The following is a 25,512-nucleotide window of genomic DNA, read 5'->3' as shown; positions in this document are numbered from 1 at the left end:
TGAGAGATTTAGCTAAAGGGGGCTTGTGGGCGGAGTCCCAAGTTGGCTCCTGGCTGGGTTTCAGCTAGGGCTAGAATTTGAATTGAATTCAATGAGTTTCAGGACTGAGCTGACCCCACTCAGATAACAAGGATGAAACTGTTTGTCCTTGGGGCGGGGTCCCTCACTGAGGCAGTTATCCTTTGAGGATTTTGCCTCAAAGTTTCAGGGTCCCCTCTTCAATCTCACCTAAAAGAAGCATACAAAGAAGAGCTCTTTATAGTGAAGGGGGAAATAGGGGGTGGGGTGGGAGAGGGAGGGAGTTATGACAGGCAATGTTTTAACTTATTTTCATTATAATTGGCTCAAAGAGAGAACAATACCTATACAAACTGTTGAGTATAGAAATCTATCTTATCTAGTAATGAAATAGGAAGGGGAAGGGAAAAAGAGATATGGATGGTAGGCATTATAAAACTTGGCAAGACCTATCTGAAGTGATAAGAACCAGGAAATCCTTATGTCAGAATAGCAGCAGTATTGTGATCCTCATCAGTTGTAAAAGACTGGGCTAGTCTGATCAGTGGGGCAGTTAGATGATGCAGTAGATGGATCTCATATCAGACACTATATAGCTGTGTAACCCTGATCAAGTTAACCCTGGTTGCCCTAGTTCCTAATCTGTAACATGGGTTGGAGAAGGAAATGATAAACTACTGAAGTGTCTTTGCCAAGAAAATCCCATATGAGATCATGATGACTTGAACTTGACTAGAAACACTCTACAACTCTTTAAGTACTTAAGAACTCTTAAGTACAAATTGAAGAATAATTTTCTTGCCTTTTTTTGAGATATGGCTGTTATCAAATTATGTTTTCTATGTTTTCTTATGTATAATTGATATATTGTTTGCCTTCTTAGTGCGTTGAATTAGGGGAGGAAAGGAGAGAATCTGCAACTCAAAATTTAAAAAGAATATTTTAAATAAGTTTTTAAAAAAGAAAAAAGTCATCAAAATACAGTCATTTCAGTATACAAAGAATGCCTTATTTGAATTATGAGTTTCCATTATGTGCAGAATAACTAGGAAATAATTTACAAAATGAAGGCACTGGAATTAAGAGGCTTCCTAAAGAAGGTGGGATTTTAGTTGAGACTTAAAGAAAGTTAAGAAAGCCATTAAGTAAAGATGAAGAAGGAGAGCATTCAAAATATGAGGTAAAGCTAGAGAAAAAGCCCAGAGTCAAGAGATGAGGTATCTTCTTTCTGGAGCATCCAGGAGGCCAGGGTTCCTGGATCAAAGAATATGTGTTGGTCAGTGAGTTATAAGAAGAATGGGAAGGCTTAAGGTTAAGGGTTAAGTTTTGAAAGGATTTGAATGCCTAATAAAGTATGTTGTATTTGTTTTGAAAACAAGGAGTCAGTGGAGATCACTGAATTGAAAGAGTATTGACTTAATTGGACCTATGCTGTAGGAAAAAATCACTTTCCTGGTTGAATAGAGCTGGATTGGAATGGGGAGAATCCTGAGGCAGGTAGATCCTTCTTCAGGCCAAGGCAGTATCCTAGGCATGAGGTGATGAGAGAGTTTGCACTGGAGTGGTGACCATCAGAGGAGAAAAGGGATTTTATTGTTCTTTCAGCAAGACTCTTCACCTCCCAACTCCAGGTATTTTTTTGGCTTTTTCTAAGTGTGGAGTGCTTTCTCTCCTCATCTCCACCACCTGTCTTTTCTGGACTTCAACTTCCAGCTAAAATTCACTTTTCTATAGGAACTTCCTAATTACTCTTAGTTCTGGTATCTTCTATTTATCATTTCCAAACAATTAACAACACAGTTTTTCTTTGAATATCTCTGTGATTAAGGTTGGGGCTTTGAAAACATCTTCTATTCAGAATCAAACAAATTTCTATTTCTTACATCATTCTGCTTTGTGCCAAGCAAGGCAATGATGTTAGTGTGGTAATCTATTGAACATGGAGTTAGGGAATTTGAATTTACATATACTTTTGCTATATTTTTACTTTTGGGATGTTGAGCATATTATTTCATCACTCTGTGTCTCATTTTCCTCACCTGTTAAAAAAGGAATTTGGATTATATGAGAAGAGTTTTAATACTTAATGTAATTATGAGAGTATTTGCTTAACAAATATGAGTATTTGATAACAAAATTATCACTTCATACACGTCAAGAGAAAGATTACATAATTAAGTTACATAAATAAGATTTAGGTTTTAAATTTAAATTCTCTTATGTCATAAACTCAATATTTTTGAACAAACATTAAGAATATTTATACTATCATTATTCTCTAGGTACTTTTCATAGGAGGAAACACAAAGGAGAAGGGCAGGAAATGGAGAATTGATTTGTAGTTTTCGTACAGCATAAATGCAAGAGTACCCAGATAGACTGACAGTACAAAAATGTTGCTGTGGTATGTTTGCCTTGGTAATTTCTGACAAACAGGAGGCTTGTCTGGGGCTATTGCATGACAGAACTGAATTATCACTGCAGGTCTTCTCTAATCTAGTCTGTTCTGGATTGGCTGAGAAATGATCCAAGAGTACTCCATTATGACATAACCTACTTATAAAATTATTAATTACAGGGTTTGGGATATATAATTTTATTTTTTAGGACAACTTTGCTGAAGTATATCCTAAGTGATATCTTGTTTTCTTTGCCTAAAAATGAAGATAAAATTATTTGCAATAGAGTTTGAATTAAACTACTCTGAATATGTATTTATTTTTAATATCTAATTTTAAAATTAGATTATAGATCTTATTTTTCTTCTCCTAATTGTGCCTTTTCTTTTTCTTTTATACTTTTAAATGGAATATATGCTTTCTTTGATTAGGAAATGTCAAAAGAATATAAAGGATATAGAACATTAGATACTAAGTCTTCGGTGTATCAAGACATATAGCTTAATAAAGTGGAATTTTAATAATGAAATCTTCAAGGCTGATTTAAAAGGCAGTTTTTGCGCTCTCAATTTAAATACGTTTCTGTCTTGTCCTTGGACACCGTACACAAAGGAAAAGCTTTACCTAAGCAGTGGCTAGAATACCATATCAAGTTATATTCAGATTGTAAATCCTGGACAAATAGTTTGTAATTTTGGCAGAAAATGAGCATTTGGTAACAGTGATGCTTTTTAAATATTCTGAAGAGTTTTGTCAAAATAGATCTGAAGTCTGTTTCTGACTTTGTCACTAGGTGTGTGTGTGTGTGTGTGTGTGTGTGTGTGTGTGTGTGTATGTGTGTTTTACTAATATTTATTGCTATGCAAAATGCATATCACAAAAGAGGTTGACAATCAAATTGACAGAAGCTGTGAAATTAAAAATTAAGCCTGTCATATTTTCTTTTTACCTTATTATACCTAAGAATTATAGTTCTTATGGCAAAATAACATATCTCAAAATTATTTCACCTTTGTGAATTCAAAGAAATTTAGAGATTAAATCATACTCAGTCTATGAATTAGATCAGAATGTAATAATATATCTTTGATATGCTAAAATATTTAGAACATACAATAGACACATCATTTTTATAGTGCTTTCAAATAACAAATGAAGTACATGCAACTGACACCTGAAACAATAGAATGTTGTGGAGATCTAAACTAATGTGTTGAGAATATTATCTGTGTAATTATACACAATTTCTTAATCTTTGTTTAAAAATGAGAATAAAAGTACTTAAAGAAGTTGGATTGTTCCATTGAGGATATCTTAAGGAGCAAAAGCCTAGAGCCCTCCTGAAAACTTGTGGGTATATTATGGACATGATATTCCATATTTTGGCAGCATTTGAGACTCTTAGCCACCACATAGATGGAAGGAACAAAGGAGTTCCTCATATTTGCCACTGTACAATTATTGTTTCACTGTGTTCTTGGAGTTCCTAGAAATTACACAGAAACTTTTGGCCCATTTCCTGGGATGTCTCTTTTATACCAGGTTGATCTATAGTAAAATCAAGAAGTTAAGAGTCAGTAGATATTTATTAAGGTTTACTGTGTGCCACACACTGTGTTGAATGCTAGATATAAAACAAAACAAAACAAAAAACAACAAACAACCCCACAAGATAGTTCTTGCCCTCAAGGTGCTTAAATGGAGGCATGAAGTCATGTGTCTATAATGGGAAATAATCTGAGAAGGTGTGAGTTACAAAATTGAATTCATTTTACAGAATGAGTTCCTGGAGATCATAAAATCCAGGAGATAAGCCAGGTAGGAAATAAAGTGGTAAATTTTTTGGGTGCCTGCTTAAGGGTAAAGTGGGAGAAACTCTTAAGATGTCTACTCCTAGCCTCACCAAACAGAAGGCGGTAGGTACACTAGGTGCAGTGAGTGTAGTGTGAATTAATTTCATCTTGCAGAATGATAAATTTCTGGAGAAACTCATATTCACCCTACACAAAGAAAAATGCCTGTTCAAATGATGATCTTCTTTTCACTACATTAGATATTTAGACATCCATTTTTAATTATCATTTTAAAATTGGGTATGGCCATTAAACAAATAGCTTTTTTCCCCCTGCACTACAAAATATATATTCACAATCAATGATATTTATCATTAACAAAAATTTTTGACATTTTATGGGACTGCTGGGAATGTAGAAGATACAAAATATAATATTTAAGATTTGTCTACTAGATTAATAATAAAGGTAAAAATAAAGTAAAAGAAAACATGTGAAGACAAAACAAATATCCTGTTAACTGTAAGAGAAAGTCTAAGTACCTCACTTAGCCTTTCATTCAAAGCCCTTCACAGTTCAGTCTCTAGTTTCCTTTTCAAACTTTGCTCTTATCATTCTTACACTTTAATCTTTCATGTTCCCAAAAATTATTCTCACTGTTTACTTACATATTTCTCTTGCATTTCCATTTTCATGTAGGTACTCAACTGGGATTCTATTTATTTAACCTCTCTACCAAAATCTTGTATGTTTTTAAAATATAGAAAAGCTCAAATGCTACTATAACCTCTTTTTGAAAGTTTTCCCAAACTGTCTAAGCATGACTAATATTGAACTGCTCATTTGGCTTTTAGTATATATTTTAGCTATTTAGACACACATATATGCATGCGACCTTTGGAATTGTTTTAGACTTTTTTGTGCCCTCCCCCCAATTATACTACTGCTACTACTAATTGGTAACATTTATGTAGCCTTACTTTGTACCAGACACTGTGCTATAAATGCTTTATTATTATCTCATTTGATCTTCACAATAACTGGGAGTTAATTGCTGTTATTATCCCCATTTTACAGGTAGGGAACCAAGCATTTAAATGACTTGCACAGAAACACATAGCTAGTAAATTTCTGAGGTCTGATTTGAACTCGGATTTTCCTGGCTCCAGGCCTAGTGCTCTGATCCATTGTATCATTCAGCTGCCTCCATAAAATCCAACATGGCATTTTTATTAGTATATATGTCCATTGGTCAAAATGTAGCTTTTTCCTCAAATAAATCTTCATTTATTTAAAAAACATATAACAAGCATCTGGTATATAGTGGATACTGTTATCAGAAGATATAAAAACAAAAATAAAACAGGCTCTACCTCAAAGAACTTACTAGGAAAAAAAGTGACATACCCACATGAGTCATCAAAGATAAAGTACATATAAAGCAATAGAGGGGAGAACAGTGACAACTGAGGGAATTAGGATGGCCTCCTACTGTAGGAAATAGCTTTGAATGGAGCCTAAAAGAATGCTAGAGATTTTAAGAGAAAAGGAGGGAATGTTTTCCAGAGGATGAGAGGCAGCATTTTCATGTGTATGTGAATAGGAGATAAGATGTCATGTGTGGGAAACAACAAGTATACTTTTTGGCTGAACCCAAAGTGTATGAAGGAAAGTAATATGAGTTTATATTGAAATCAAAAGTTGGAACCATATTTTTTAAATTTCTAAATAATAATTTGAGGCTTGTCATATTTTGCTCTCTTAGCTATAAAATATTAGAATGTCAATATTTAATAGTCTGAAAATAGTTTGAATTTAGTTTTATATTTAAGTATCTATTTGTTATCTGTACCTTTTTTATGTGATGTTAAGAAAAATTTAAAACTTCTCCAGACATATCTATAAAAAGAGAACTTTTAAAAATATACTTCAATTCCATGATAATTCTATGAACCATTCATTACTCATTTTTCATTTTTCATTTGTCCGTTTCCAGACAATGAATGACTTTGACTATTTGAAACTATTGGGTAAAGGCACTTTTGGGAAAGTGATTTTGGTTCGAGAGAAGGCAAGTGGAAAATATTATGCTATGAAGATTTTGAAGAAAGAAGTAATTATTGCAAAGGTAGGCTATTTTCCCCTTCCATTAGATTATTTGTTTTCAGGAATCCTGTGAAATAGAAAATTGTACTCACTATCATGCAATAGATAAAATTGTGCTTCTATTAAAGTAAAATCTGATTTTTAATATTTACTTTATAATTTGGAAGATAAATAATAACAATATAACTAATGATATTTTTAGAGAATAATGGTTTTGATTTACATATGTCAAAAGCAACATTATTTTTGTGTAACTTATTGCACCTATAGTACTAAAAACATTTTGCATTAAGAAGCACTGACATTCTGATTTCGATATAATACAAATTCAACATGCTATGATTGGAATTATTTGTCAAATTTATGGCCTTATAAGGAAGACAAAAAAAATGATCATTTTAAAGAAAATTTTACACGTGACAACAACATTTATTAAAGGGGGTAGATTCTTGAGCTTGTGAGGAAAGGTCACTAATGGGCATTGACATTCCATTGCATAGCCTTCTGAGCTCCCCTGATGACTATGTCAAATTTAAAACTTTTTAATAAAGAACTTGTTAATTATTCTGGTACCTGTCTCTTAGTATAGTTTTTTTTTTTTAATTTTAAATAAAATTTAATACTCTTATCAGTAGATGCCCACTCTACTTGTTCTTGTGTTATCAAGAAATGATTTCCATTCTTATCAAAAATTCTGCCTTTCAGTCATTGTACATTATGTCTTGACATGGAATATTTGTTTCCATTCCTTGCACCAAACTGTATCTCTTTTTGATTCCCAAATCTGTTCCGCTTTACTACATCTTATTGTCCATTATGTGTAAGTCAATATATTTGAGGCCATTGTTCTTTCCCGATGTAAATAAACCCTGCTCTATGTTTACTGCCTTTGTAAGCCCAAGTGCTTTCAGGGAAGTAGAAGATTCCTTGAGAGAAATAAGTCATTAAGTGTTAACTCTTTGATCTAACTCAGTGGAACACTATTAATGTTTAATATACAGCTAATGTTTTCCAACTTGCCCCTCATTTCTTTGTCCCAGACCATCAATGCATATAAGTACCCATCCCCCCCCAGTAATTGTTTGACAATCTACTACTGTAGGATGCTTTTTCCTTTCAGTTGCCATGGGAAAACTTTGTTTAGAAAAAGGAGGAGAATGTCTTGAAGTGAAAAAGAAACTGTAAAAGAGGAGATTTAAAGGGTAACATAACAAACATATATTAAGAACCATACCATAAATATATTATAAAAGAAGTAGATTACAAATTTCTCTGAGTCATAGCTAGATGATGAATTCTTAATCCAGTTGGATGGAAGCAACTACAAAAGATAAAATAGATCATTTTAATTATATAGAATTGAGACGCTTTTGCATAAGTGCACTGGGTAGAGTGCGAGATCTGGAGTTACTAGCTGTGTGATCCTGGAAAAGTCACCTAACCTCTGCTTGTGTCAGTTTCCTCATCTATAATATGGGAGTAATAAAGGCACATAGCCTCCTAGGATTGTTGTAAGGATCAAATTAGAATACTTGTAAAGCCTTTAGTATAGTACCTGGCACATTTTGAGCCTTTTATAAATGTTAGCTATTATCATTATCATGTGTGAGATGAACAGGAGAGAGAAAGGAGCTCTCAGCAAAATAATTCCAATATTTTCAGTCAAATATAAGACAGGTTCTCAACTGAGAGGCTTGGGGAGGGGAGAGCCAGATTTAAGGAATGATAAAAGGTTTACAAAAGGCATGATGATGGGTGTGAGAGTGAGTCAATTAAGAAAGATAACATTATTTTGCTACAGCTAGGATGTAATTAATATTATGTAAAGTTCATTTGTAGTGGACCCACTAAACAGGGTTTTATTATTTTCTGCAGCTTTGTTCAGCAGCCTATGAGCAGGAACAAAGGTAACATCTGGTGGGAGTAATCCAAGGCTGAGGTTTGGCAGGGTAAAATCAAAATGACAGAATCAGGAGTAAAGGACTTGCTATAAGAGAACAGTGTGGAGCTGCGCTGGTTTGCGAAGAAGTCAGTATAAGAAAAGAAGGAGAGTATAGTATACATTCTTGGAAAGAAGCAAGAGATTGAGGGATCACAATGAGGACCAAAACCAAACAAGATTTGGGATTACAAGGCATCTGGGAAGGTGGAATGACGGCAGATTATGATCAGATAAAGAAATATCATAAGATGAATTTGGAAGTGGATGTAAGATGTCTGTATTATTTTTCCCAAAGAGTTCAGTGCTAGTCATGAGGTCACTGACAAAAAGAAAAGCTCCATATGCAACAAAATATTCATAACAACACTTTTTATAGTAGCAAAGAAGTGGATGCAAGTAGAAACCCAGTTATTGGGAAATGACTAGATAAATAGAGTTACATGAATATAGTGGGATATTACTGTCCCATAAGAAACTACAAGCATCCTGAGTACAAAGAAGATTGTATGAAACTGATATCAAGCGAAGTAATCAGAGCCAAGGAAGTAATATACACAATGATTGCACCCAGAACAATAATCACAAAATAATTCAAATTAAATATTGCAGAATTATAAAGGATAAGCATGGTCTCAGAGTAGAAATATAAGAACACCATTCCTTCTCTTTTGTAAAGATGGGAGGTCCACAGGTGTAGAACATTGAGTGTAATTTCAGATGTTCATAATCATCAATTTTGCTGATTTATTCCCCCTTAATTTTTTTAAAAAGTTCTTTGTTACAAGGGATGGATCTCTGGGGAGACTTGTGCCTCTCTATGAGGAACTTAAGTATATGAAGCAAATGATTTCAATAAAAATCTATTTACAGTAGAAACGTGGTAGAAGAGAAAGCTAAATGGCACAGTGGACAGATGGGATGGGACTGGGATCAGGAAGATAACTTTTTGTGAATTCAGATGTGGTCTCAGATACTTTCTGTGTCACTGAACCTTGTTTGCTTCCATTTCCTCATCTATAAAATGAACTGAAGAAAGCAATAACACACCACCCTATTATGGGCCAGAACTCTGAAACAAGGATTCTTACAAGATGTTAAGTCAGTGGAATTAACTTAATAGTTCTCTCATTCAGTACATGTACTTAGTACTTAATACAGTTCCACAAGATTCACACCTATGATAATGGAGTATATAACAGCCAGCAAAGGCTGAGACAACTTCATTCCATCGTCCACCTTTGTGGTGGCTGGAGGCTGAAGCACAAACCTTTGGACTCAGAGAGATTTATTCACTTCATCTCACACTGCCTTGGTGGCAGGCTCTCCTCCTTCAATTTCCCACTAAAACCAAGACTCCAGAAGGCCTCCAGAAAACTAGCTGAAGCCCCAGACAAGGAGATAGGACTTTGAAGGAGACAGTAAAGAATTTGGACTTTAACATCTGGCTGTTCTTGTGGTGATTACTCTGACTGAAAGGAAGGCTACCCCAGAGTCCTCAAGAAAACTGAACCAGAGAACACTACACCACTCTAGTATCTTTGCTAAGAAAACCCCAAATGGGGTCATGAAGAGTTAGACATGACTGAACAAGTAGGACACAAAGAGATGAACAGGGAAATTGAGAAGACAATTTAGTAAGTAAAGGCAAAATGTTAGTAAGACAATAAAGTAGAATATATGAGTGGTTTTCAACATGTTATTGTTAACTTTGGAGACTCACAGGATTCTAAGCTCCATGCTACATTCTCTTCTATATTATTTCACTTAGTGATCTCTTAAGGTCCTGTGGATTTAATTACTGCTTCTATGCCAATGATTCTCCACTCTACCTATCTTGTCCCAGTCTTTCTGCTGACCTCCAATCTTATATCTTCAACTTCCTTTCAGATTTCTTGGACTGGATGTCCAGTACACCTCTTAAACTCAGTTTGTCCAAAACTGAATTCATTATCTTTACCCCTAAATCTTTTCCTTTTACCTTCTATATTGCAATTAGGGGCAACAACACGTTCTCAGTCCCTCAGGCTAGCATGCCTTCATCACCTCACATCTTGATTATTATAATAGCCCTGCTGGTGGGTCTGCCTGCTTTAAATCTCTTCCTACTCCAGTCCATCCTCCATTCAGCCAGGAAAAAGATTGTCCTAAAGTGTAGGTCTAGTCATGTCAGTTACCCTACTCAGTAATGTCTAGTGAGTTCCTGTTGGTTCTAGGAACAAATACAAAATCTTCTATTTGCCTTTCAGTCCTTCATTACTTGTTAGGCCAGAACTCTGAACTTGAAACAAAGGATTCTTACAAGGTACTAAATCAGTGGAATTAATAGAGACAATAGTTATCTAATTTACCATGGTTCAGTATGATTGATTTAATCCTACAAGGAGATGTTATGGACCAGAACTTGAAACAAGGAACTAAGTGGAATTGAGGAGACCATGGTTAGATTTAGTTTAGCATTGCTTTTTAATCCTACAACAAATAATGGTTTCTTAGCGATATAATGATTGGTTTGTACTCAGTGTACAACATATAACCAAGAAGCTCTCAGGGCCAGAAAGGACAAGTGCACTAGAAGCTCTCGGAGGCTGAGACAGATTCATTCCATTGTCTACCTTTGTGGTGGCCACAGGCTGAAGCACAAACCTCTGGATTCAGGGAGATTCAGTAGCCAGAGAAGGCAGGTGGGAGCTCAAGCTCTTGGAACCAAGGAGAGAGGAAGGCCTCCAGAAAACTAGCCAAGCCCCAAGTGAAGGTGACAAGACTTTGAAGGAGACAATAAAGGATTTGGACTTTTAACACTTGGCTGCACTTGTAGTGATTACTGAACTGAAACAAAGGCTGTTTCCAGAAGCCCCAAGAAAACCTCAACAGAGAACATTACATTTTAGAGAGAATATTACAATTACCAACTCCCCACCTGTCATTTTCCCAACATTCTTATACCTTACTCCTTGACATGTACTCTTCCATCTAGTGACACTAACCTCCTGACTAATCTACAAACAAGATACTTCACCTCTCATCTCTGGGTGGTCTTCCTAGCTGTCCTCTACACCTGAAATGCTATCCCTCTTTCATTCTGACTTCTGATCTTCCTGGCTACATATAACTCCCAACGAAGATCCTTCTCTTTCTTAAAGAGTAGAAAGCTAGACCTGTGGTGGTTTGTGGCTTCTTACTTTAGAAGTTTTGAGGCAGCTCAATTACTGTCATTAATATGACAGTAAAATGGTTTGCTGTCTTCCTGAGGCATGCATCTGTTTGGCATTATTTGTATATTTGTATATCTCCAAGCCATGATGACAATAACTTCAATAACTTCTAATGCTCATAGATTTCCACAATATAAATTTCTTTTGATTCACATAAGCACAAATAATAATGCTAAAAGGTATCAAAAGAACATTACTAAACTTAGAAAATCTTGGTTTCCAAACTGAAGTCATTAGATGTTCTCATCAAGTCAATCATCAAACATTTGTTAAGTGCTTTCTATGTGTCAGGGATTGTTCTAGGTACTGGGGATACAAAAACAAAAATTACATTTTCAGCATTCATTTTAAAAATTGAGTTCCAAATTCTCTTCCTCTTTTCACACACCCCTCCCCCAATTGAGAAGGCAAGCAGTTTGATACAGGTTATACATGTGTAGTCAGGCAGAACATATTTCTATGTTAGTCATGTTGTAAAAGAAAACATAAAAGACTAAAGTAAAAATCCAAATAAAATAAAGCAAAAAAAAGTCTTTAGTGAGATCATCAGTTCTTTGTCTGAGTAGGGAGAGCATTTTTTATCATAAGTCCTTCAGAGTTGTTTTACATCATTGTATTGCTCAGAATAGCTAAATCATTCACAGTTGATCATATTACTGTTGCTACTATGTGGAATGTTTTCCTGGTTATATTTATTTCACTTTATATTGATTCCTGTAAGTCTTCACAGGTTTTTCTAAGCATCTAAGTCATCATTTTTTATAACACAATAGTATTCTTCTGCAAACATATGCCATAAAATGTTTAGCTATCCTCTAATTGTTACACATCCCCTCAATTTTCATTTTTTGTCACCAGAAAAAGCACTACGATAAATATTTAGATGTATTTCCAATATATGAATTTTCAATTCAACATAATGTTGAATCCATTCATTACTCCACCAATGTGCATTTGTATTTTCAGTTTTCCCATATCTCCTCTAACATCTCATTTTCCTTTTTCATCCCTTATTATCCAGTATGAAAGTAGTACTTGAGAATTGTTTTAATTATGAAAAATGGTTATAGGTAGCTTTGATTTAGTTCATCTGAAAAAATGCCTGTTCCTGTTTTTTCACCATTTATCAATTGGGAGATGGCTCCAATTTTTACAAATTTTCTACATATCTGAGAGAGAAGGCCTTTTTCAAAGAAACTTGCCTCAAAATTTGTTCACAGTTATAATTGCAACCTATTTTCCTCTATGCTTTCCCCCCAACTTATTTTGTTCTCTCTCTTTTCATCATGTTCCTTGCCAGAAGTGTATTTTATTCCCTTTCCCATTTCCTCAGTACATTCTTCTTTCTCACTCCTTAATTGTATTTTTTTTAAAGATATCATCCAATCATGTTCAAATCATACCTATGCTTCTGTCTTTATCTCCATTTAACACTCCTAATAATGAGAAAGTTGTTATGAGTTACAGCTATCATCATAGGAATATAAACAGTTTGTCCTTATTAAATCTCTTATTAATTCCCTTTCTTAATTACTTTTTTTTTTTTTTTTTTTTTTTGCTTCTCTTGAATCTTGTATTTAGAAGAAAAAAATTCTATTCAGCTCTGGTCTTTTCATCAGGAGTACTTGAAAGAACTCTTTCACTGAATCAGTTTTTGGGTGGGTGATACTTGGTTGAATCTAGGGAATATCATATTTCACGCCTTTGATTTTTTAATATAGAAGCTGCAAAACTTGTGTTATCCTGGCTGTGGCTCCACAATACCTGAATTGTTTCTTTTTGACAGTTTGCAATATTTTCTTCTTGGCCTTAGAGTTATACAATTTAACTATGATGTTCATGGATGTTTTTATTTTGGGAGCTCTTTCAGGTGGTGATTAATGGGTTCTTTCAATTTCTACTTTACCCTCTGGTTCTAGAATATCATGGCAGTTTTCCTTGATAATGTCCTGTAAAGGGTTGTCTGGGCATTATACTTTTTAAATTAAATTATCTCTTCTGGATCTGTTTTCTACATCAGTTGTTTTTCTAATGAAATATTTCATTATCTTTTTTTTCTTTTGGTTTTGTTTTATTGTTTTTTGATGACTCCACAGAGTTACTAGTTTTTTACTTTCTCAATTATGATTTTAAGGAATTATTTTCTTTTGTGAAGTTTTGTGTTTTCCTTTTCCATTTGGCCAATTCTGTTTTTTAAATGAAAATATTTTTCAGTAAATTCTGCTTAAACTATTAGTCTTCAGCATTTTTGTGACTCCTTTACCAAACTGCTGACTTTTTTCCCCCATGATTTACTTATGTTACTCTCATTTCTCTTTCAAATTTTTTCTCTCTCTCTTACTTTCAAATCCTTTTTGAGCTCTTCTGTGCCCTGAGGCTAATTCATATTTTTCTTTGAGGTTTTGGATATAGGAGTTTTATCTTTGCTATCTTCTTCTGAATGTGTGTTCTGATGCACACTTTGAAAACCACCACCATGAGTATGTACAGGGAAGTGTTGTATAAAAACTCTTAAAAAACAGGCTGAAGCAAGATTCTGAAATACTTTTAATATGAAGCAGAAGAGTTTGATTTGATTCTAGAGAGATAAGGAGGCAAATTGAGCTCTTTTAATAGGATATTAAACTGCTAGGACCTATAACTTAAGAATTATCAGTTTACTAGCTATGTGCAGCATAAATTAGAAAGGAGAATATTTTAGGCTGGATGATCAATTATGAAAGAATTGTATTATTGCTGGTAAAGATATGAAGACAAAAGTAGAATTGTTAAGTGAAAATCCTTTTTATTTTTGATATATTTTTAAAAGCTTTTTATTTTCAACACATATTCATGGATAATTTTTCAACATTGATCCTTGCATAACCTTGTGTTCCAAATTTTCCCATTCTTCCCCCCATCTCCTACCCTAGATGGCAAATAATCCAATATATATTATACATGCTAAAATATATTTTAAATCCAGTATATGTAAATATATTTGTACAATTATCTTTCTGCACAAGAAACATCAGATCAAAAAGGAAAGAAAATGAATAAGAAAACAAAATGCAAACAAACAGCAAAAAGAATGAGAATGTTTTGTTATGATCCACACTCAATTCCCACAGTCTTCTCTCTGGGTGTAGATGGCCCTTTTCATCATGAGATTATTGAAACTAACCTAAATCATCTCATTGTTGAAGAGTCTCATGTTCATCAGAATTGATCATCATATAGTATTGTTGTTGATCTCCTGGCTCTGTTCATTTCACCTTAGCAACCGTTTATATAAGTCTCTCCAGGACTTTCTGAAATCCTCCTGCTGGTCATTTCTTACAGAACAATAATATTCCATAACATTCATATACCATAATTCATTCAGCCATTCTCCAATTGATGGGCATCTACTCAGTTTCCAGTTTCTGGCCACTACAAAGAGGGCAGCCACAAACATTTTTGCACATATGAGTCCCTTTCCCTCCTTTAAGATTTCTTTGGGATATAAGCCCAGTAGTAATACTGTTGGATCAAAAGGTATGCACAGTCTGATAACTTTTTGAGCATAGTTCCCAATTGCTGTCCAGAATGGTTGGATCTGTTCACAATTCCACCAGCAATGTATAAATGTCTCAGTTTTCCCACATCCTTTCCGACATTCATCATTATCTTTTCCTGTTATTTTAGCCAATGTGAGTAGTGGTATCTCAAAGTTGTCTTAATTTGCATTTCTTTGATCAGTAATGATTTGGAACACCTTTTCATATCACTAGAAATAGTTTCAATTTCTTCATCTGAAAATTATCTGTTCATATCCTTTGACCATTTATTAATTGGAGAATAGATAGATAAGGATTGAGTTCCTATAAATTAGAATCAATTCTCTATATATTTTAGAAATGAAGTCTTTGTCAGAACCTTCGACTATAAAAATATTTTCCCAGTTTATTGTTTCCCTTCTAATATTGCCTGCATTAGTTTTGTTTATACAAAAACTTTTCGATTTGATATAATCAAAATTTTCTATTTTGTAGTCAATAGTGATCTCTAGTTCTTCTTTGGTCACAAATTCCTTCCTCTTCCCAGGTCTGAGAGGTGTTCTTCTAATTTGTTTATAATCTCATTCTTTATGCCTAGATCATGAACCTATTTTGACCTTATCTTGGTGCTTGGTGTTAAGTGTGGGTCAATGCCTAGTTTCTACCATACTAATTTCCAATTTTCCCAGCAATTTTTGTCAAAGTGAATTCTTATCCCCAAAGCTGGGGTCTTTGGGTTTGTCAAACACTATATTGTTATAGTTATTGACTACATAATATCACTCTTCATGTCTAAATCATGAACCCATTTCAACCTTATCTTGATACGTGGTGTTAGGTGGGTCTGTGCCTACTTTCTTCCATACTAGTTTCTGAAAATCCTTTTTAAAAATATGGGAATGACAGATTCCTGGCCAGAACTGGATTGTACATGAGTGCTGATGAAAAATATCTGGAGTCTTAGAAATATAGCCAAAATGGTTTTAAACAAAAAAAAGGAAGGAAAGAGAAAAGTATTTATGTATATCAATGAAAGCAACTGCCATAGGCAGTAAGTAACTACAGTGTAAGAAAAAAAACAGCAATAGAAGCATGTGGAAATTTACATAGATGAAGTCCAAGAAAGGTAACAAGAATGAAACCCATCATATTAGAAATCTTTAATAGAGTAAGAGCAACAGAAACTAACCCTATTTAGAACTTCAGAGTTTATAGAGAGCTTTTATAGATTTGACTTGATTTGATTCTCATTACAATCCACTGATATGTAGATAGATACTCTTATTTTCCCCATTTTACAGATGAGAAAGCTGAGAGTAATAAAGATTGATTGATTTGTTTCAGGGTACATACTAAGTGAATATTTGAGGAGGTATTCAAATCTAGTTCTTCCTTACTCCAATTCTGAATCTTTCCACTGTGCCAAGCTGGGTCTAAAAGATCCCCAGTAAATCATGAAATTGACTCTGTTAGAGGTGGATGGAAGATAAGACTATGCCTTTTTTTTTTTTTTTAAAGCAAACCTCATTCTTCTGGACTTTTTTCCTTGCAAAATCAGCAATTTGAAAAAAGTAGTCTTTTGATATAGATCCCATCTCTATCTGTAGTTAAAGTTTTTCAAAGATTTCAAGTATTCATATGTCATTTTAATGTCTATCTCAGGTTATGTAGCACAATTATAGTCATTATAAATTAGTGTGTAAAAAAGTATCAAAATGTTCTAACCAACAAATTTTGTCTCTCTTATTTTAAACTTTATATTTTGACAAGTTGCTTTTAAATTGCAATTAAAAATTATTGGCATCTGTGTTTACTCTTTTATCTTAACCATACCTTATCTTCATAGCAGTGACTAAATATCATGTGAAAAAGAGCAGTGCAAAATTTGCATTAAAGGAATATTTTTCTGATTAAATGTAAAATATGGTAGAAAACTATTTTTAAATATATTAATACATTACTTTTATCCTAAATTTATCAAATGAATGCTGAGCAAGTATATTATTGTCTTTTTTAACATATCAATTTGTTAATCCTTTTGCAGAATTTAAGAGATTATCTTCTGTCATTGATAACATGATAAATTGAAATAGATTTTTAAAAATATCAATCTGTTGGGCAGTATATTGTTGTCACCCTTCATTTATGAAGAGGACCAAAATGATATTACTATGTTACAGTCAAGTTTGAATGTCTTACTATGGCTGATCAGATCAATATGAGTTTGGAATGTGCCACAAGACTGACACAGATAATCCCTGTGAACATTTGGGATGGATTCTCTAACCTTGGTATTCTCAAATTTCTTCTAAGCTAATTCAATTCAGCTTTGCTCATAAAGCACAACACCTTTCCTGAAGAGGGCACACCATGTTGGGTGGTCCTGTGCCAGTGTTTTCCATATCATACAATCAATTCTAAATTTCCTAAGAGAGACCTCAAGGATATCTTTGTATTGTTTTTTTTCTGACCATCTTGTGAGCACTTACCCTGTGTGAGTTCTCCATAAAAAATCTTTTTGGCAAGTGCACATTTGGCATTCAAACAATGTGTGTGGCCAGCCCAGTGGAGTTGTACACTCTGCAGTAGAGTTGGAATGCCTGGCAGTTTAGTTTGAGGAAGGACTTCAATGTCTGGTATCTTATCCTGTGAGGTGATCTTCAGAATCTTCCTAAGACAATTCAAATGGAAACGACTAGGTTTCCTGACATGGCACTGGAATACTCTCCAGGTTTCATGAGATCAGTATAACCAGCTCTATTGACCTTGCCTCTCCCTTGTGGAAATTTCCTTTGGAATCTCTCAAACACTGAACTAGATCTGCACATGTGTCAACCTCATTATTAATGGGTACATACATCCCTGGAAAGTATGCTGCCAAGGTAAGTGAACTAATCCATAGCATGCAAAAATTCTGATTTTGCTGTAAATGATGGTTAATGGAGTATCTATGTTTTGTTGATATTGATACTCCAAAATTACTAGCAAAAGCAGCGGAGAATAGATTGATAAATTGCCGTATCTTGGCTTCACAAGCTGCATTGAGAGCACAATTATCTGTAAACAAAAAATCATGTACAACACTCTCCATTTTAATTTTGTTTTGTAATCTTTTCTTTTTTTGTTGTTGTAATAGTCTCAATTTTAATTATTTTATTAAAGCTTTTTATTTTCAAAACATACATAATTTTTCAACATTACCCCTTGCAAAACCTTGTATTTCAATTATCCCCCCTTCCCCTGACCTCTTCCTCTAGATGTCAACTAATCTAATATATGTTAAACATGATAAAATATGTTAACTCCAATATATGCATATCTATTTATACAATTATCTTGCACAAGAAAAATCAAAGAAAAAAGAAAAAAAAAGAGAAAGAAAATAAGATTCAAGCAAACAACAAGAAGAGTGAAAATGCTACATTGTGATCCACATTCAGTTCCCATAGTCCTCTTTCTGGATATAGATGTCTCTCTTCATCACAAGATCATTGGAATGGGTCTGAATCATTTCATTGTTGAAGAGAGCCATGCCCATCAGAATTGATCATTATATAATCTTGCTATTGCCATGTAAAATGATCTTCTGGTCCTGCTCATTTCATGTAGTATCAGTTCATGTAAATCTCTCCAGACTTTCTGAAATCATTGTGCTGATCATTTCTTATAGAACAATAATATTCCATAACATTCATATACCATAACTTATTCAGCCATTCTCCAGTTGATGGGCAACCATTCAATTTCCAGTTCCTTGCCACTCCAAAAAGAGCTGTTACAAACATGTTTGCACATGTGGGTCCTTTCCCCTGTTTTATGATTTTCTTAGGATATAGTCTCAGTAATGGCACTGTGGGTCAAAGGATAATATGCACAGTTTTGTAGCATTTGGGGCATAGTTCCACATTGCTCTCCAGAATGCTTGGATCATTTCACAAGTCCACCAACAATGCATTAGTGCTTGTGTTTTCCCACATCCCCTACAATATTTATCATTCTCTTTTCCTGTCATCTTAGCCAATCTGGGAGGTGTGAGGTGGTACCTTAGAGTTGTTTAAATTTGCATTTCTCTAATCAATAGTTATTTAGAGCATTTTTATATGAATGTAGATGGATTCAATTTCTTCATCTGAAAATTGTCTGTTCATATCCTTTGACCATTTATCAATTGGGGAATGACATATTCTTATAAATTTGACATAGTTCTTTATAAAATTTATAAATGAGACCTTTATCAGAAATAGTGTCTGTAAAGATTTTTTTCCTAATGTTTTACTTCCGTTTTAATCTTGTTTGTGTTGGTTTTGTTTATGTAAAACTTTTTAAGTTTATGTAATCAAAGTTGTCCATTTTATCTTTCATAATGTTCTCTAGTTCATCTTTGGTCAAATTCCTTCCTTCTTAAGAGATCTGATAGGTAAATATCCCTTGTTCTCCTAATTTGTTTATCATCCTTTTTGACCAAATCATATATCCATTTTGACTTTATTTTGATATGAGTTGTGAGATCTAGGTCTATGCTGAGTTTCTGACATATTATTTTCCTAATTTCCCAGCAATTTTTTTTTATCAAATAGTGAATTCTTATTCCAGAAGCTGACGTTTGGGGGTTTATCAAATACTAGATTTCTATAGGCTTGATTATTGTCTCATGTGTCTTAATCTATTCCACTGATCTACCACTCTTATTTCTTAAGTAGTACCAAGTGGTTTTAATGAATGCTACTTTATAATATAGTTTGAGGTTTGGTACTGCTAAGCCACCATTCTTCGTATATTTTTTTTTCTGTTAATTACCTTGATACTCTTGATAATCATTTTTTAGATGAAATTTATTATTAAGTAAAGTTTTGGCACTTTGATTGGTTTGACACTGAACAAGTAGATCAATTTAGGCAGAATTGTTATTTTTATTATCTTAGCTCGGCCTAGCCATGAAATACCAATTGGTATTTTTCCATTTGTTTAGATCTGACTTTATTTGTGTGAAAAGTGTTTTGTAATTGTGTTCACATAGTTCTTAAATTTGTCTTGGCAGGTAGATCCCCAAGTATTTTATTTTGTCTACAGTAGTTTTAAATGGAATTTCTTGTTCATCTCTTGCTGATGGTAATATATAGAAATGCTGATGATTTGTGTGGGTTTATTTTATATCCTGCAACTTGGCTAAAGCTGTGAATTGTTTCCAGTGGGTTTTTGGATTATTTTCTAGTATTCTCTAAGTATATCATCATATCATCTGCAAAGAGTAATGGTTTTGTTTCCTCACTGTCTGTTCTAATTCCTTTAATTTGTTTTTCTTGTTGCTAAAGCCAACATTTCTAGTACAATGTTGAATAATAGTGATGACAATGGGCATCCTTGTTTCACCCCTGATCTTATTGGGAATGCATTCAGCTTCTTTTCATTACAAATAATGCTTGCTGTAGGTTTTAAATAGATACTGCTTATTATTCTAAGGAAAGCTCCCTTTATGCCTATGCTCTCTAGTGTTTTTAGTAGGCATGGATGTTGTATTTTGTCAAAAAATTTTTCTGTATCTATTGAGATTATTATGTGATTTCTGTTGGTTTTGTTAATGATATGGTCGATTATGGTAATAGTTTTCCCAATATTGAACCAGCCCTGCATTCCTGGTATAAATACTATTTGGTCACATGTATTATCCTGCTGATAAGTTGCTGTAATTTCTGTGCTAGTATTTTATTCAAAATTTTTGCATCGATATTTATTAGAGGGATTGGTGTGTAATTTTCTTTCTCTGTTTTGGCTCTTCCTGATTTAGGTATCATTGCTATATTTATGTCATAAAAGGAATTTGGCACAACTTCTGTGTTTCTAGACAGTTTAAATAGTATTGAAATTAATTTTTTAAAAATGTTTGGTAGAATTCACTTGTGAATACATCTGGCCCTTGAGATTTTTTCTTAGAAAGTTCATTAATGACTTGTTGAATTTTTTTTTCCTAAAATGGGTCTTTATAAGTGATTTATTTCCTTTTCTGTTAACCTAGGTAATTAATATTTTTGTCAGTATTCATCCATTTCAGTTAGATTGCCAAACTTCCTACCATACAGTTGGTCAAAATACCTCCTAATTAATTGCTTTAATTTCTTTTTTCATTGATGGTACATTCACCCTTTTCATTTTTGATGCTGGTGAGTTAGTTTTTTCTTTACTTTTTCTGATCAAAGTAACCAAAGGTTTATTTTGTTGTTTTTTTCATAAACCCAACTCTTAGTTTTATTTATTAGTTCAATAATTTTCTTAGTTTATATAATCTCTCCTTTGTGTTTCAGAATTTCTAATTTGGTATTGGGGATTTTTAATTTGTTCTTTTTCAGCTTTTTTAGTTGCATGCCTAATTCATTGATCTCCTCTTTATTTTATTTATGTAGCTATTTAGAGATAAAAATTTCTCCTATGAATTGCTTTGACTGTATCCTATAAGTTTTGGTGTGTTGTCTAATTATTGTCATTTTCTTAGATAGAATTATGGATTGTTTCTGTGATTTGTTGTTTGGCCCACTCATTTTTTAGAATTATATTATTTAATTTCCCATTAGTTTTTAAGTCTATCTTTCCCTTATTGCATTGTGTTCTGCGAAGGAAGCGTTTATTATTTTTTCCTTTTTGCATTTGATTGTGAGGTTTTTAATACCCTAATAATACTTGGTCAGTTTTTGTGAAGGTGCCATGTACTGCTGAGAAAAAAGTGTATTCCTTTCTGTCCCTATTCCATTTTCTTCAGAGGTCTATCATATTCAGGTTATTATTAACCTCCCTAGTTTCTTTCTTGTTTATTTTGTGGTTAGATTTGTCTGATTCTGAAAGGGAAAGGTTGAAGTTGTTCACTAGAATAGTTTTGATGTCTATTTCTCCCTGTAACTAGCTTAAAATCTCTAGAAATTTGTCTGCTCTACCATTTGGTGCATATTCATTTAGTATCATTACTACTTAATTATTTATGCTACCCTTATCAAGATGTACTTTATCTCTGTTTTAATGAGATCTATTTTTACTTTTTGCTTTATCTGAGATCAGAATTGCTACCCCTGCTTTTTTTACTTCAACTGAAGCATAACAAATTCTATTCCAGCCTTTTACCTTTATTCTGGTTGTGTCTCTCTGTACCCAAATGTGTTTCTTTTAAAAAGCATAGTATAGGATTCTGTTTTTTAATCCACTCTGCTATTTTATAGTTTTTCACCAGTGTTCCTTGGGGTTTTCCTTGTGGGATCTCTGTTGGAATCCTTACAAAGTATTCACCTTGTTCATCAGAGAGAAACAGAAAAAGAGAAAAACCTCAAAACAAAGAAGATTTAAGAAACATCTGACATTAAAAGAGTATGGCTGACAATGTATTAAAATAACTTTAAAATCTTTAGGAATCATTGGATTTCCTAACGCAAGGTGAGACTGTTTCCTTGAGATGAAAAATTGTTGATGAGACTATTGAAGTACTTCAAAGCTTGCAGGAATTATTGAATTCCTGGCACATGAACTAATGGACAATGGACTCATTTTGGACTATTTCTAGGACTTATGGACATGTGTAAATTCTCCTGTTGATTTATGTTCTTCGTTTCATCACTACTAGCCTGTGTTATATTGCTATGTGCTTATGTAATTGTGTGTAATACCTCCCATTTTGATGGATGTATATATACCTGTTTTAAGAGAGCCCCTTCAGAAACCTGCTAATCTGATTTGATTTTCTATTTCCTTTGGTGTTTTCATCTCCCTTCCCGAGAAGTCAGTGAGGGTGTGACCACCTTCTTTTTATGGTGTTTTCACTTCTTTTTTGAGCATTCAGGGAAGGTGTAATCACCTTCTTTTTGGGGTTCTCACCTCCTTGAGAAGTCAGAGAGGTCATGACCAGCTATGTTCTAACTCAAAAGAAAGCGGGAGATGTTGGAATCCTTACAAAGTGTTAAGTCATTAGAATTGATAGAGGCAATAATTATCTAATTTAGCAAGGTGCAGTATGATTGATCTGATCCTACAAGGAGATGTTATGGGCCAGAACTTGAAACAAGGTACTAAGTGGAATTGATGGAAGCAATGCTTGTGTGCTTGGGTTTGCACTTTAAAAGTTTACACATTAGAGTTCACACATTAGCTCACACACGTTGGAGTTCACAAGTACAGGAGATACACATAGTTAACTTTGTAACTTTGTGAATTCATACCTCCCATAATCCCACTCTCGGAGGAGGATTCATCCTTTTACACTGAGCATAAATCAGTTCAGAAGATTGCCAGAAGTCGGAGTTGAGTTGGAGGTGACAAAGGACAAACTGCAAGAACTCTTGGAACCAAGGAGGGAGAGAGGCCCCTAAGAAAGCTACCCGGGCCCAAGGAAAGAGATAAGACTTGGAAGGAGAAAATAAACGTTTGGATTTTATCAGCTGGCTGCATTTGAAGTGATTATTACTCTGAACTGAAACTAAGGCTGCCTCCAGGAAACCTCCCCAAGAAACCTGCTCACAGAGAACCATTATATATTATACAAAAGAATAGAGCACCACAGATCTCTTTATGGTATCCTAAGGTAAATCACCTTTCCAGAGGTGATTGATGGATTTTTTTTCAGTGAATATTTCCCCTTTGATTTTAGAATACTGGGGCAGTTTTCCTTAATGACTTCTTGTAGAGTGCTATCCCGGCTCTTTTTTTGGTCATGGCCTTTAGGTAGGCCAATGATTTTTAAATTGTCTGTTCTTGATCCATTTTCCAGGTTGGCTATTTTGCCAATGAGGTATTTCACATTTTCTTCCATTTTTTTATTCTTTTTAGTTTGACTGATTCTTGCCGTCTCACAAGGTTATTAGCTTCCATTTGCCCTGTTCTAATTTTTAATGTATGATTTTCCTCAGTTAGCTTTTATATCTTTATTTCCATTTGATCTATTCTACTATTTAAGTAATTGTTTTCTTCAATTTTTTTCCTTCCTTTTCCAAACTGTTGACTCTTTTGCAAAGCTTTCATTTCTTTTCTCATTTTTTCTTCTAGTTCTCTTATTTGCCTTTTAAAAATCTTTTATAATCACTTCCAAGAAGCCTCTTTGAACCTCAGAACAATTCATATCATTCTTTGAGATTTTCCTGTGGGCATTTTGTCCTTATCTAAGTTTGTATTTTGGACTTCCCTGTCATCAGAATAGCTTTCTTTGATTTAAGGTTCTTTTTTGGTTTTTTGATCATTTTCTTTCATTCTCTTCCCTCCCTATTTTGTGACTTTTATGGTTGAGCTCTGCTCCTGGAGTAAAGGGAGTGTTGTCTCAAGCTTCTTGCACAGCTCTGATTCATGGTTTGGAACATAGGGAAGGTAGTCCCATCTGTTCTCACTAAGCAAGGGCTGGAAGTTTACCTTCCATGCTGGAATTGGAAGCCCAGTGGTTTACTCTTGCTACTGAACCAGGACCAAGAATTCCAGTTGCTGATCTGCTGTTATTACAACCTTCTCATTGGCTTTCCCAGGCACCATCTGAGCTTAGTGTTCAGCTGAGCTGAACACCCCTTTTACCTCAATGAGAGTGCCCTTTTTGAAGTCCTTATCTATCTTGAGGGGAAATTGGTTTCATTCTGTCAAACTATGTTCAGAATTTTGGTTTCATGTGGTTTTGAGGGAAACTGGGAAAGGTCAAAGTTCCTTGCTGTACTTCGCCATCTTGGCTCAGCCCCCAGAATTCAGGATATTTATTTTGAAAAAATCGCATATACAGAAGTTACAAAATATTTCTCCCAAATACCTTAGGGCAGATTCTCCCATATCATCTTGGTTCCTGGATAGAATAGGCTTAAACTCAAAAACGCTTTCTGTGTAACTTTTGCCACATCAATTTCACTTCTGAATTCAGCTTAGGCAATGGACGAGTTATTATGCCACTTTTTTGAGTTGCCTTTGATCTGTTAACATAATTTTATCGGACTAGTCTCTAATTTGGGAATGGCTGGAGACAAAATAGCAGGCTAGAGACAGGAGTGCCAGCAAAAAAGTGGTGGTTTAATTTAATTTCAGAATGAGGAATGTGGTCTTTAAGCCCTCTTGAGAAGGGCTCCACAGAGGTAAAAATTATATTATGTAAATTGTAAGTGTGAAGGGTCGGGGATAGGGAATTCTAATTCAATCTTTACAATACAATTATATCGTATAATATACTACAGCTTAAATAGCAAGCCCCTGAGTGCAGGAGAAACAAGTGTTCTTAAGTCCTGTGGGAACATTTCTTAATCAGAGTTTTATGCTGGGACCAAATTCTGCGGTCTTTGATTCACTTCACTTAATGTACACAGGCATAGGAATGTAGTGATTGTGAGAGTGTTATCAAGGATTGATTTATCTTTTTAAGCTGCATTGTTTCTGACTCCCAAGCTAGAATCTGCTAGTGAAATCAAGCTCTGATAAATATAAATTTTAGAATATTCATTGTTATGCCTCAGTTTCCTTGAATTGTTCTGCCTCAGTTGCCTTGAATTATTCTACTTCAATTTCCCTGAATTGTTCTTCTACAGTCTCCCT

General features: G+C 34.1%; 1 protein-coding gene across 1 annotated transcript in view; it reads left to right on the top strand.

Moving 5' to 3' along the window:
• AKT3 (AKT serine/threonine kinase 3) overlaps nucleotides 1–25,512 on the top strand; it is a 414,439-nt gene that overhangs the window by 236,256 nt on the left and 152,671 nt on the right. The window contains exons 5-6 of the mRNA XM_031968694.1: nucleotides 4,277–4,333; nucleotides 6,093–6,338. Of these exons, the coding sequence (XP_031824554.1) occupies nucleotides 4,277–4,333; nucleotides 6,093–6,338 (303 nt within the window). The remainder of the gene's footprint in view (nucleotides 1–4,276; nucleotides 4,334–6,092; nucleotides 6,339–25,512) is intronic.

This window comes from Sarcophilus harrisii, chromosome 4, assembly GCF_902635505.1.
Source record: "Sarcophilus harrisii chromosome 4, mSarHar1.11, whole genome shotgun sequence".
NCBI lineage: Eukaryota > Metazoa > Chordata > Mammalia > Dasyuromorphia > Dasyuridae > Sarcophilus > Sarcophilus harrisii.
Note: the sequence above shows the minus strand (reverse complement) of the source record. Positions and strands in the feature narration are given on the sequence as shown.